The sequence below is a fragment of the Myotis nattereri genome, assembly GCF_964212035.1.
Source record: "Myotis nattereri genome assembly, chromosome: 3".
Classification (NCBI taxonomy): domain Eukaryota; kingdom Metazoa; phylum Chordata; class Mammalia; order Chiroptera; family Vespertilionidae; genus Myotis; species Myotis nattereri.
This window is the reverse complement of record NC_138077.1, coordinates 209,793,752-209,807,544: the sequence shown is the minus strand read 5'-3', so window position 1 is coordinate 209,807,544 and position 13,793 is coordinate 209,793,752. Positions and strand designations below refer to the sequence as shown.

The 13,793-nt window shown below is 54.4% G+C and overlaps 1 protein-coding gene across 1 annotated transcript; it reads right to left on the bottom strand.

Moving 5' to 3' along the window:
* Window positions 1–2,654: 2,654 nt before the first annotated feature.
* Window positions 2,655–9,082, bottom strand: KIAA2013 (the record flags this gene model as incomplete). Its single annotated transcript, XM_081085302.1, has 3 exons — window positions 2,655–3,328; window positions 4,679–5,532; window positions 8,047–9,082. 3 exons carry the CDS (start codon window positions 9,080–9,082, stop codon window positions 3,311–3,313), a joined length of 1,908 nt encoding a protein of 635 aa, XP_080941428.1. The 3' UTR covers window positions 2,655–3,310.
* Window positions 9,083–13,793: the final 4,711 nt, after the last annotated feature.

The window sequence follows — 13,793 nt, the reverse complement described above, 5'->3', positions numbered from 1 at the left end:
GACCTCAGAAGCTCAGGCCACCGCTGCTTCCAGAGAAGGGCGTCAAAAACAAGACCCCACAGTGCAGGTTAGCTTGTTCTGAAGGTTTTTGAAGTCAGGCATCCTTTGAGAATCTGAGGGAAGCTACAGAACCTCTCCATAAAAATAAATACAAATGTACATGCATGTTGCAATTCCAGGGGTTGCAGGCCCCTTGAAGCTACCTTATGAACTCAAGCAAGAAAGCTCTACGGTTCCCTCCTCATCTACGGTCCTGTGAATCTCTGGATTCTTGGTTTGTTATCCTCCCTGCAAAGTTCTGTTCCTTCACTGGGAGAACATGCTTGTCTTAGTCTGTGTGGGCTCCCATAATACAACTAGAGGCCCGATGCACGAAATTCATGCAGGAGTAGGCCTTCCTTCCCCCAGCTGCTGGCACCAGCTTCCCTCCAGCACCTAGCAGGCACCCAGGACCCGAGATTCCCTCGCAGCCCCAGCGTCCAGAAGGACGTCTGGTCTAATTAGCATATTACGCTTTTATTATTATAGACTAGAGGCTCGGTGCACAAAAATTTGTGCACTCGGGGGCAGGGGAGGTCCCTCAGCCCGGCCTGTGCCTTCTCGCAGTCTGGGACCCTTCAGGGGATGACCACTTGCTGGCTTAGGCCTGCTCCCCAGGGGATTGGGCCTAAGATGGCAATCAGACATCCCTCTGGCAGCCCAGCAGCCCTCGGGGGATGTCCACTTGCCAGCAGGGAGCAGGCCTAAACTGCAGTCCAACATCCTTAGCGCTGCTGAGGAGGCAGGAGAGGCTCCCACCACCACCACTGTACTGGCAGCCATCAGCCTGGCTTGTGGCTGAGCAGAGCTCCCCATGTGAGAGTACCCTGACCACCAGAGGGCAGCTCCTGCATTGAGTGTCTTCCCCCTGGTGGTCAGTGTGTGTCATAGTGACCAGTCATTCCTGGTCTTTCTGCTGTTAGGGTCAGTTTGCATATTACCCTTTTACTATATAGGATAGAGGCCTGGTGTACGGGTGGGGGCCGGCTGGTTTGCCCTGAGGGTGTCCTGGATCAGGGTGGGGGTCCTGCTTGGGTGCATTGCCAGCCTGGATGAGGGGATGATGGCTGTTTGCAGCTGGTCACACCCCCTTTAGGGTGGGGGTCCCCACTGGGGTGCCTGGCCAGTCTGGGTGAGGGGCTGAGGGCCGTTTTCAGGCTGGTGGGTGACTGAAGCTCCCAACCTCTCCATTTTTTCTTTTCTTTTTTATTTTAATTCTGGGATTTATTTACCTTCTATGGCTGTCACTGGAGCTGAGAGCCAGCTCCAGCTTGAGGCCTCGGCTGCTGAAAGCAGGTATCTGAGGTTTGTTTAGCTTCTATAATTGAAACACTGTTGCAGCTCCAGCTCTGAGGCCTGGCTGGCTGAAAGCAGGTCTCTGGAGTTTGTTTAGCTCAGGGGTGGGCAAACTTTTTGACTCGAGGGCCACAATGGGTTCTTAAACTGGACCAGAGGGCCAGAACAAAAGCATGGATGGAGTGTTTGTGTGAACTAATATAAATTCAAAGTAAACATCATTACATAAAAGGGTGCGGTCTTTTTTTTTTTTTAGTTTTATTCATTTCAAACGGGCCGGATCCGGCCCGCGGGCCATAGTTTGCCCACGGCTGGTTTAGCTTCTATAATTACAACATAGTTGTTTAGAGTGCAGCTCAGAGCCTGGTGGGGCAGGCGGGGAATCTTGGCTCCCTCCATCGCCGGGGCAACCAAGCCTCCTGTTCGCTTCAGCTGCGTGGCTGCTGGCCGCCATCTTGGTTGGCAGTTAATTTGCATATCGCCCTGATTAGCCAATGGGAAGTGTGTCGGAGGTATGGTTAATTACCATGTTTGTCTATTATTAGATAGGATAGACCAGGGGGCTTATAAATGACAGGAATGGATTTCTGGGTCATTGGCTTGCCTATTTGGGGGAGCAGAAACCTCATGGGGTGCAGTTGGGTGTGGCAGAGGGTATGACATGCCCTCTAGTCATTGTATTTGCATTAAACCTGAAGCTGCTTGACCCAGGCTGGGGAGTGGGAGGTGTTTCTCAGCTCTGCACTACCCAGAGCGGGAGTGGAAGGTGCCCGGCCGGGGCTGCCAGGGCTGGCAGTAAAGCCTGGGCCTTGTTTACTCTGTCTCCTGGCCATCTGCCCTGGGCCCTTCAGCTCCTTGGCAAACACACTGGGCTTCCCGGTGAGGGTCACAGCCTCCCCAGGTGGGCCGCCACGCCCAGCTCAGTCCTTTGTGGACCAGTGGCAGCTCCATTCTCCTCCCCACAAAGGGAGGGTCAATTCTTAGTTAGGACACAGCAGGCAGAAGCCAGGGCAGGCAAACCTAGGCTATTTAGGGCAGGGAGGGGGACAGGGACTATAGCAGGGAAAGGACCAGGTGATACTTGGACCAGCCCACTGGGCAGGACCACCCAGGGAGCCCCCAAGGGGAGCAGAAAAATGGCCGCCTCCACATCTGAGTGGATGCCTCTGAGAGGAGGAGACGTGGGAAAAGAATTCCTATCATCACGGGGGGGGGGGGGGGGGGGGGGGGGCCCGCGGGGGCAGGGCATGAGGTGGCTGGCCCTTCTGCTTCAGACACCACCCCAGTCTGGTGACCGAACCACACACAAACCGACCATGGAAGTTTGAAAGAGATTTATTTAAAAACAGAACAAAAGAAAGCTTTGGTATTTCAAAACCAACAATCAGCAATCACTAGAAAGTTAAACACTTCCCCTGAAGCCCAGAAATACAAAACACAGATCTCCACGGGCTCACTGGAAAGGGACTGTGCAAACCCGAGGGTGACCCGAGGCCCAAGCCCGCCACACAGGCCACCCCTGCGGCGAGCTCAGAAACCACCACCAAGAATCACTGTCTACAGTGGAGGAAAACGCCATCCAGCAAAATCTCAACAATAAATTAAAAATTCAGTCAAGAAGGAACACATTAAATTAGGAAAAAGCCCACAGTTTTTACTAGACAAGTCTTTTCAAAAGAGGTCTAGTTCCTGGGCAGAGGAAAGGGGGAACGTGGAAGGAGTGAGTTCAATTTCAAGTATTTTCCATATGGGTTCATTTTATTGAGTCGAAAGCTTACAAAAAGTCCACTGGCCCCTCCCCTCCCGCTCCCCAATGCGAACTCCTGACCATCCACACGCGCTTCTGCGTCACTGGTGTCCCCAACAAGGCACAAAAGGGTGGGTGCTTTCAAAGGATCCCTTGTTCGTAGCAGCAGGAGTGTCAGTGCTGGGTGTCTTGTGCAATTGGTGGCTGAAAGCAGGGCTGTTGGTTCACTCAGACACTGGGATCTTCCTGTTCAATTAACAAAACAAGTTGTTACTGCTCGCCGCCAACCCTGTGGACAGCTACAGGAATACTAAGGGAAGCCAGCCATGGAGACTGCCCGGGTGGCGCCCCAGCCGGGCTCTGACCTGGAGTGGCAGACAGCGCCCCGCCCAGGGAGTGGCTAGAACTCCTATGGACCTGGTGGTTGGGGACTCCTTGGGCCGGTGCAGTGACCACCGCGCTCTGCTGCGGTGTGGCCGGCTCTAGCACAAGTAAACTGAGGGACAGGGGGCAGGGCCCCAGGAAGGCAGTTTGGCTTGTCCCCCCGACTATGTGGGGAACCATGGTGAATGGGTGTATGCCACTTTAAGAGCAGAGAAGCCCACCAACCAGCAGGGAAAAGCAGCCGGGGCAAAGCAGAGGCTGCACCCACGCAACGCAAACCGCAGCTGTTCTACTGCGGCCCAGAGGCTCACCGGATGGTGTCTGCACTTTTCTTTGTGATCTGACTTTCAATCTGTCTTTCAAGCTTGAGGAGCTCAGACCTGCCTCCCACCCTTTTCCCACTCCTTCAGGTCAAATGCTCCTTCCTTCTCCCAGGCCCGGCCGCACAGTCCTCGGGGGAGGTGATGCGGCGTTTCTCCTGTGTTGGTCCCTGGCCCTTTAACTACTTGAGAAGCAGACCTAGACCTTCATCTTCCTCTCTACTCTCAGTCGGAGGGGAGGGCGGGCAACAAGCTCCCCTCTAGCGCTTCCTCCTGTGACTGCCAACAATGGACTCCCTCCTGGTCTTTCTCCCAGGAAATCCTGGTGGTGAGAAAGCACAGACACTGACTGGGTGACAAGACAGGAGGCGGCCTCCCCTGAGACATCAATCCTGCTGTCCTGAGATATCGTCCAGATACGAGCCCCACAGCGACTGGGGTCAAAATCACGGCTTCACGGGGCGCAGCCGTCTGAGGAACTGAGGGGAATGGCCTTGTCTGTGCTGACAGGTGACCCCCTCTGGCCCACAGTGAGGGCTGCCCGGGTGAGGATGGGGGTCCCACCAGCAGCTTAGACAGAGGCCTCAGGTTAATCTACGGCTTTGCTGCAGTTATTTTCAGATGCTGAGATTCATCTGGGGAGGGGGGTGGGGGAGACAGCTGCCCAGGTTGCTGGGAGGCCAGCGGGCTCATCCATCGCAGCTGTCCCTTCCTATGGTCTCCTTTCAAAAGTCACTTTTTAACTTTAATGTCCTTTCAAAACATACTCGCTCCTGTCTATGAGTTAAAGGCTGAGGGCACTGGCTTAGAGGGCACCCCATGACTGCCCAGGCCTCACCCCATCCTAGATCAGGGCAGGGGCCTCGGGCTCTGACGACACGAGGCTTTATACCTTACTCCTGAAGAGGGGCTTGGCCCCAGGCCCACAGTACTCATTGTAGATGAGCTTGAAGAGGAAGAGGTGGAAGAGGGTGATGAGGGAGGCCACGCTGAACCAGAAGAGGAAGGGCAGCCCGGGGTCCTGCTGGGCCATGTGCTCGTCGTGGGCCAGGATGGCCTTGAGGTGCAGCGTGTGCCGCAGGTCCTGCAGGTGCGTGAGGTCGGTGGAGATGTAGAGCAGGGGCGTGATGGGCTGCGTCACCATGACCGGGAAGGTGTGGCCCTGGGGCGCCGAGGTCAGCTCCACGGGCTCCTCCAGGCAGCCCGCTTCGCAGGCGTAGATCTTGACGGGCTGGCCGTGGGACTCCACGGACACGTGCAGGTATGGCTTGCCCTCGGTGTCCGCGAGCACGGCCAGGTTGATGTGGTCGTTCTTGTAGCGGATGCCATGCAGGGCATAGCTGTTATGCAGCACTTCCGGGTCGGCCTGGAACTGGAGGTGGTTCTCGGTGAACTGCAGCCCCCCGAAGCTGAGCACCATGCCCTGCAGGATGCCTGGGGCGCCCACCTTCACCAGCCCCTTGCAGCCGCGCTTCTGCAGGGTCAGCTTCCACAGGTCGGAGAGCTGCAGGATCTGCTGGATGGAGGACAGCCGGCCCGGCCAGAGGTTCTCGGCATGCATGGTGGCGTGGCCACTGAAGCAGTGATCTTCGTAGTTGAGCGTCGACTCCATCTGGTCTCGCTCCCTGTGGCTCAGGCTGGGGCTGAGCAGTGGGACTGTGGAGCAGGACAGCATGTAATAGAGGGTCAGGTTCACGGTCAGGCCAGACGGGGTGTGGGCATCCGTGATCTTCTTCATTTCCACACCTGTAACGCCACCAAGATTGCACGTTAAGGAGGATGGCATAGTACGAAATGGTGAGCACGAGCAGCAGAGACACAAAGTTTCTGTCCCGAGGGATGAAAATGGCAGATCCAGTTTCCCGGGAGTAAGAGAGCGTCATCCTGCCTGGCTTCCTCACGTGACTGACTTGAGCCCTGTGGGCCCGAAACCTAAAATCTTATTAAAAGGCAGTGGCGCCTCCTGCCAGAGCCCCAAAGAGCACAGACAGAGCCAGACCTTGGCACCAACCATATGGAGTCAAGTAAAAGTCCCACCCCAGGACGCTGCCACTCACGCCCTGGCCAGCCCTGGGCTTCTCCACTCCATCATCTCTCTCTCCAGTCCTGTAGCTTTTTAAAAATGTTTATGTTTTTACTGATTTTAGAGAGAGAGGAAGGAAGAAGGATATAGAAATATAAACATTGATCGGCTGCCCCCTGCACACTCCCTACTGGGGATCAAGCCTGAAACCTGGGCTTGTGCCCTGACCGGGAACTGATTCAGTCACCTCTTGGTTCACGGGTTGGCGCTCAACACAGAGCCACACTGGCCAGGGCCAGTCCTGTAGCTTTAACATCTGAACACAAGATCTCCAAAATCTGTATGACCGCTAGACCCAACCAGCGAACCGCCTGCTTGGTGTCTCCACCTGGATGACAGGCGTTTTTGAACCTGACATGGTTGAATTCTTCCAGCCCCAAGCCTATCCTTCCCTAAGTGGCCTCCAGACACCTGCTCAAGCCCTCCCCCCAAATGCAGGAGTCACCTTTGAGCTCTTCCTCCCCACAGCCAGTCCTTGGGAAGTCCTGGCAGCTCTACCTCTAAAGGTACCAGAATCTGTCCGCTTTTATCTCCACAGACACAACTCTGGCCCCAGCCACCCTCCTCTCACCTGGGCTCCTGCAACAACCCCTTGTCTGGTCTCCATGCTCCACCTTTGCCCCTATACAGTCGATACTCTGCATACAGCAGCCACAGGGACCTTTAAAAACGTGCACCAGATGGTGGCTCTGCCCTGCTTTCCATCCCATTTACAATAAAATTCGCCATCCTCACTAAGGCCTACAAGACCCTTTAGGATCTGGCCACTGCCAGCCTCCCCTGTCTGACCCCCCCCACCCCTCATTACCTCCCCCCCCCCCCCGCCCCCCTCAGGCTCACTACTTGCCAGCCACACTCGCAGTTCAACCAAACTGGCTCCTGCCTCAGGGGCGATGGCCTGCTGGCCGGCTTCCTTGCTATTCAGGTCTCAGCTTCAGTATTTCCTCCTGAGAGGCCTCCATGACAAGTGGAGCTAAACAGAGCCTGCCCCCTACTTCCACCTCCTGCTTCAGTCACCCCCAATCACATATTTTTAACCTTTCTCCACAGTACTTTTGATTCTAGAAAGCTAACTTTCTTATCTATTCAAATTTTCAATCTTATAATATTTGTCTTCCTCCCATCCAGAGTCTGAGCAAGCACCATGAGCCAGGTGCTTTGCTCTGTCCACTCCTGTTCTCCAGGGAGGGCAGGCCCTGGCAGAGGCACACCAACACTTGTTGAATGAATTAAAGATTCCTTGGGCAACTACAGATAAGGATCCAGACAACTAGACCCCTGCAAACCAAAATCTCTCTCATCTAGAGCAGGACTTTTTTTTTTTCTTAAACAGTCAAGGGGGAAGAAGTTTCCCTTTGACAGAGCATCCCACCTGCTAAAAGAGGTCCCATTACCTCCTTGTGAAAAAAAAAACTGGAGAGAGAACCTCGCTATGCTTATCAACTGAAAACAAAACAAAACAAAAACAAAAACAAAAAAACTGCAGCCACAACAGCTAGGACACTTCAGCCTTGAGGATGCCATGAAGCCGGTGCTTGCCACCAACCAGACTCCAGGGAATTGAGGAAAGAATCTGGGTGGTGGTTGACCAGGCCTCCCTCTGCCTGCCCTTTCTATCCTTTACAAATTAACCCTCTAAACCAGTGGTTCTCAACCTTCCTAATGCCGCGACCCTTTAATACAGTTCCTCATGTTGGGGTGACCCCCAATTTCATTGTTACAAATTGAACATAATTAAAGCACAGTGATTAATCACAAAAACAATATGTTATTATATATGTGTTTTCCGATGGTCTTAGGTGACCCCTGTGAAAGGGTCATTCGACCCCCAAAGGGTCGCGACCCACAGGTTGAGAACCGCTGCTCTAAACCATTTCGCTCAAATCAGGCCTCACCCACAAGGACAAAAAGACCTACCCATTACACTCATTCTTACATCAGAATCTCATTAAAGCCCTCTGAGGTGGGTGCTCCTGTCATTGCTGAATGCAAGTCCAGGAAGACGAGGCTACTGGTCCAGGTCCCACAGACACTAAGTGATGGAGGAGGGTCAGCCCCCGGTCAAAGGCCACGCCCGAGGCTAACCTCTGCGGACGTTGGAGGGGCACCGGCAGGGTGGGCCGTGTTCACCCTGGTGCAAGGTGCGGACTATGAACCGAGCACTGGCCACGCCTCACCTGGGCTGAAGAGCTGGGCCCAGAGGCGCTGGTGGTCCTGCAGCAGCTCGGCTGCCGGCATCTCCAAGAGCTCCAGCATCTCCTTCCGCGCCAGGTCCTGGAGCACCTTGAGCTCCTTGGCGGCTTTGCTTTTGAGCGCTTGCGGGTTAACAGGCGCTGAGACATGCACCACCCACAGCACCGTCTCGTCCAGCTGCGTCTTGGGAGCCACCTGGAGCCGGTCCACCAGTTTCTTGGCGGCCACCACCACCAGGTGCACCTGCCCCGAGGGAAGGACCGGGGACAGGCCCGAGTAGAGAAGGAACTGGTGGTCTCCCACCTTCTCCAGGGTACTGGTGTAGGCCCTGGGGACCGGCCCGGCGGTGGGCCCCACAGTCTGCAGCGCGGCCACGCGCTCCGTGGGGTTGTTGAGCTGGATGCGCTGCAGATAGACGTGGGGTCGGCCGCGGTGCGCCAGGAAGTCCTCTTGCAGCAGCACGCAGTCGCGGCCGGACCCCGCGACAAGGCCAGAGACCGAGGCGGGTCCGGGGACGGCAGCGGCCGCAGCGCCGGCACCCGGGGTCCCGAGCTGCAGGCAACGCACCCGGCGCAGCAGCCCTTCCCGCAGCAGCAGCGCCGACTCTCCGGCTTCGGAAAGCGCGTTCAGCGGGCGCAGCTGCACGAAGGGCACGAAGTCCGGCGCCACGGCGGGCTCCCGCTCCCCGGGGGTCACCCACAGCCGGTTGGCGGCCACGTCCAGGGCCAGGAAGCCGTTGGCCACCAGGGCGGGCACCCCAGGGCCCAGCGGCACCGCCTCGCCGCGCTCCCGCAGGCCGCGCCAGGCGCGGGTGGCCGCCTCCAGGCAGGCCGCGGGCTCGGCGGCGCCCGGCTGGCCGCGGGCCCAGGGCAGCAGGTGCAGGCCGCCCGCCGCGCGCCGCGCCCCGGAGCCCCCGAACCACAGCAGCAGCAGCAGGAGGCCGAGCAGGCAGAGGAGGCGGCGGGCCCAGCTGCTCGACAGCAGTCCCGGCAGCCCCTTGAGCCGCTGCTGCAGCCACATCGGGCCGCCGGGCGCGGGCGCGGCGCGGGAGCGGCCGCCGGGCCCGCCGCCCAGCCCACCGGCCCGGCCGCCCGCGCCTCACTCTCCAGCCGGGACCGCGGAGCCCACCGCGGACCGCGTCGCAGCCGCCGCGGCAGCCGCCACCGTCCCTTCTTCCTCCTCCGTCGCCTCCGACCGTCAAACGACGCCGCCGTCAAGCGCCACCGAGTCTTTTGCGACACATGGAAACGAGGGGGCGGGGCGAGGGGCGGGCCTGGGAACGGGGCGGGGCCGGGGCGGGGCCACAGCGGGAGGGGCGGGCAGCCGCGGGGCGGGGGCGGGGGCGGGGGGATGGTGGAGGGAGCGGGGTTGGGCGGGTGGTACTAGAAGCATCCAACCAACTTGTGAAAAACACAGAGTCGGCCAGACCGAGCACATGCTGGGCCTCGTTTGCTACTGATGGAGTCAACAGACCTAATATTGAAAAGTCATAATAAAACTTTTTTATGTACAAATGACGATCCTCGCCGCAATAAAACAAAACAAAGCTTAGAACAGTACAGGAAAGAAAGGAAGAAAGAGAGAGAAAGAAAAGAAGGAAAGGGAGGGAGGGGAGAGAGAGAGAGAGAGAGAGAGAGAGAGAGAGAGAAGAGAGAAGAGAGAAGAAAGAAGAATAAGCCCTCTAAACTAAACTTCCCAGGAAATACGTTGTTGACAACTCTTCCGGACCTGTCTGGCAGCACGTAGGACAGAAGGGACGGAAATCCAGCCCAGGACTGTCCATGTCTCCACCACACCAAGCCGTCCTCATGTCAACCCTGAGCTTTAACTTATTAAATAACATGGGACACTAAAGTCACATGCTTTGAAAATGCCTTTATTTATTTATTTTTATATATTTTATTGATTTTTTTACAGAGAGGAAGGGAGAGAGATAGAAAGCTAGAAACATCGATGAGAGAGAAACATCGATCAGCTGCCTCCTGCACATCTCCCACCGGGGACGTGCCCTCAACCCAGGCACATGCCCTCGACCGGAACCGAACCTGGGACCCCCCAGTTCGCAGGCCCACGCTCCATCCACTGAGCCAAACCGGTGTCGGCTGAAAATGCCTTTAAATTGTGACTCTCCGATGCAGAAGAGACATGTAGCTTTGTTACTGGAGGAAAACATCCATATGAGCACAGGGCAGACAGTGGAGCCATTGTTCCCACTTTGCTGTCAGGATATTCCAAAGTCAGACAGTGCTTCCCAGCTGTTGAAAATTATTCGGGTATTTGAGGTGGCTTCTTGTGGGCTGTGAGCAGACAAAGATGCGTTTGCCAAGTTCGAGGGCCAGTGCCCTGTGGAAAGTTTCAAGTCCAGGTGATGGTACAGTACCCTTTATGCCCTCCAAGGTTATTATCAAAACACAGACACAAAAATTCTCTTTTTTTAATGTCTGTTTTTTAAACATATTTTTATTGATTTCAGAGAGGAAGGAAGAGGGAGAGAGAGAGAGAGAGAGAAACATCAATGATGAGAGAGAATCATTGATTAGCTGCCTCCTGCACATCCCCCACTGGGACTGAGCCCACAGCTGGGCATGTGTCCTGACTAGGAATCATGTGTCCTGACCTCCTGGTTCATAGGTCAACCCTCAACCACTGAGCCATGCCCGCAGGGCCGAGAACAAAGTTCTTAATTACCATTGGGAGTTCACAAACCCACGAAATATGTTGGTTGCCAAGCAGGAATCCATAGCCTACAGTTAGAGCAGCGGTTCTCAACCTGTGGGTCGCGACCCCTTTGGCAGTCGAACGACCCTTTCACAGGGGTTGCCTAAGACCATCCTGCATATCACATTATGATTCATAACAGTAGCAACATTATTGTTATGAAGTAGCAATGGAAATAATTTCATGGTTGGGTCACAACATGAGGAACTGTATTTAAAGGGCCAGAAGGTTGAGAACCACTGAGTTAGAGAGATAGGATCCATCCAACCTCCTGAAGGAGGCAGAAGTACTTGGGAGACACACTGAGGTGGAAACATACCAGACCAGGTGCATCCCACCTGTGGAACGGGAATGACCAGAGACCCTGCCTCTCATGTTTTTGAGGAATAAATAAGTTAATGCAGACAAAGCAAGCAAGGTGCATGACACACACTAAGTAATTTTTAATCGGAGACCCATGTCATTATTTTTTACAATTACAAACATCCATGAAATAGGCATATATCTTGGCCCACTTGTGTGAATTTTGGGGGTGAGCAATTTCTGGAAGTAGATTCTTAGTCAAATAAAAGGCTCATTATTCGGGAACTCCCTTGCCACTCTCGTACAACCTAAGGGAAGGAGACTCACAGGAAAGGGACAGCAACGCAGCCACGACAAAGCCAGGGAGTCAAGAGTTAAGGACCGTGACATCAGGCTGCCTGGGTTTTTACTCTTGGCCTTCCCCCTTGCTAGCAAGTCAACTAACTTCCCTGAACCTCAGTTTCCCTATCCATAAAATGGGGATCATGAGAGAACAGGATTGCTCTGAGGCTTAAATGGACAAACACAGGAAACATTTGGCCTGGTGCCTGGCTCCAAATAACCGTTCGTTATTTACTTTTACTAGGAAACAGGATATATGATACAAAATTCAACATGTGCTAAAGGGTGAAGAGTGACTATAAAGTCTTCCTCCCTCCTGGGGCCCCACCCAGCCATCTGTTCCTCTCCCCAGATGCAACCACTGCCACCGGTTCCTGGGAAACTCTTCCAGATATTCTATTTGCTTACAGATATATAGGCACCTAGACATATAGTATAAAGCTTTTCTTTCACAGAAATTGTAGCATATGATTTTCACTTGCATATATATATATATGTATATATGTATATATGTATATATGTATATATATATATGTATATATGTATATATATACATACATGCTTAGGGGAACAGCTTGGAAATCCTATTTGTATTATTATTATCATTATGACTAGAGGCCTGGTGCATGAAATTCATGCACTGGTGCAGGGGGGTGGGGGGGTGCACGGGGCCCTCTTGCAGTCCGGGAGCCCTCAGGGGATGTTCTACTGACAGGGGATGCCCCAGGGGCAGGCCTAAGCCATCAGTCGGACATCCTTAGTGCTGCTGCAGAGGCGGGAGGCTCCCACCATCGTTGCTGCACTGGCCAGCCATGAGCCTGGCTTCTGGCTGAGCAGCACTCCCCCTGTGGGAACACATTGGTTGATTTGCATATTTGCCTTTTATTTTATAGGATTATTGAAGGGGCTAAGAGTGAGTGGGATTGGCTGATGGTTGTAAAGGGGGAGGGGACTGAGGGCCAGCTGACAGCCTGTCTGGCAGCACAGACTGTGGCTGTCCTCGGGACAAGAAAGGACATGGGTAAAAGGAGAGAAGGAATGTGAGGAAAGCCCCCATGGCAGCAGACAACTGCCCTCCAGGCCAGCTCTCCTTTCTGTACTTCCCAGGAAAGCAGGGTCCTGCGCCTTTAACTGTGCACAACATGAGCTGCACGTACTAAGAGTAACATCTGGGCAGCAGCCACCCCTGGTTAAAGAGACAGGTTCTCTTTTTGGATGCAGCTTGGACTGGGTTCAAGTTCTAGCAATTTGATGAAGGGAGCAAGAAATGGAATCCAGTGTATGGAGGGCAGCTTGTCCAGGGTGAATCCTTTCTCCAGGGTGGGCCAGCAGCCTTCAAATGGTTCCCCCTCCTGATTTGCAACGATTCTGGGGACTTGGGCCATGGGAACCCCACTGCCCAAGGATTTATTTCTGTCCACAGAACATCACCATTGAGGTTCCTCTAGGGCCCCAGCCAGTGGGAAGTTAGAGCCGGGTTGCAGAGCTGCCTCCCTTACTATGGCCCCACATCAGCAGTGTGACTTCAAGCAGATCACGTCCTGTCACCAATGGGTTCCTCGTTTCACAAATGGGGGTAACGCTGCCTAACCTGAAGGGCTGCTATGCACGTGGAAGGAAACGGAGCTTGGAAAACGGATGCAGCTGACGTACGCTCATTCTCTTCCTCTTCTGCTCATCCTTCCATTTCTCCTCCAAGGCCTTGGAATCTCAGTCTGCATCTTCTGAATTCAAAAACATCCGGTGGATTCTGGCGCCACGTCCTATCCCCAGCTGCAGAAACTCCCTGCCCCGGTCCCAGCTGGGCAGTAGAAGCCCTGCACGGCACTGGTGCCTCTGCCCTTTATTTGCCCAGTACCCTGGGCTTGTTGCTGGGTCCCCCTAGGCCTCATTTCTACCATCCATACAATGAGCAAATCTCCGCACCACGAGATGACCACGCAGGTTCCCAGAGATTGTACTTAACTTCTAGAGCAGTGGTTCTCAACCTTCCTAATGCCGCCACCCTTTAATACAGTTCCTCATGTTGTGGTGACCCCCCACCATAAAGTTATTTTCGTTGCTCCTTCATAACTGTCATGTTGCTACTGTTATGAATCGTCATGTAAATATCTGATATGCAGGATGTATTTTCATTGTTACAAATGGAACATAATGAAAGCATCGTGATGAATCACAAAAACAATATGTAATTATATATGTGTTTTCCGACGGTCTTAGGCGACCCCTGTGAAAGGGTTGTTCGACCCCCAAAGGGGTCGCGACCCACAGGTTCTAAAATGCCATGTGTTGCCCGGCCAGCCAGGGTGGCTCAGTGGTTGAGTGTCAACCTATGAACCAGGAGGCTGAAATACAACTGTTGTACATG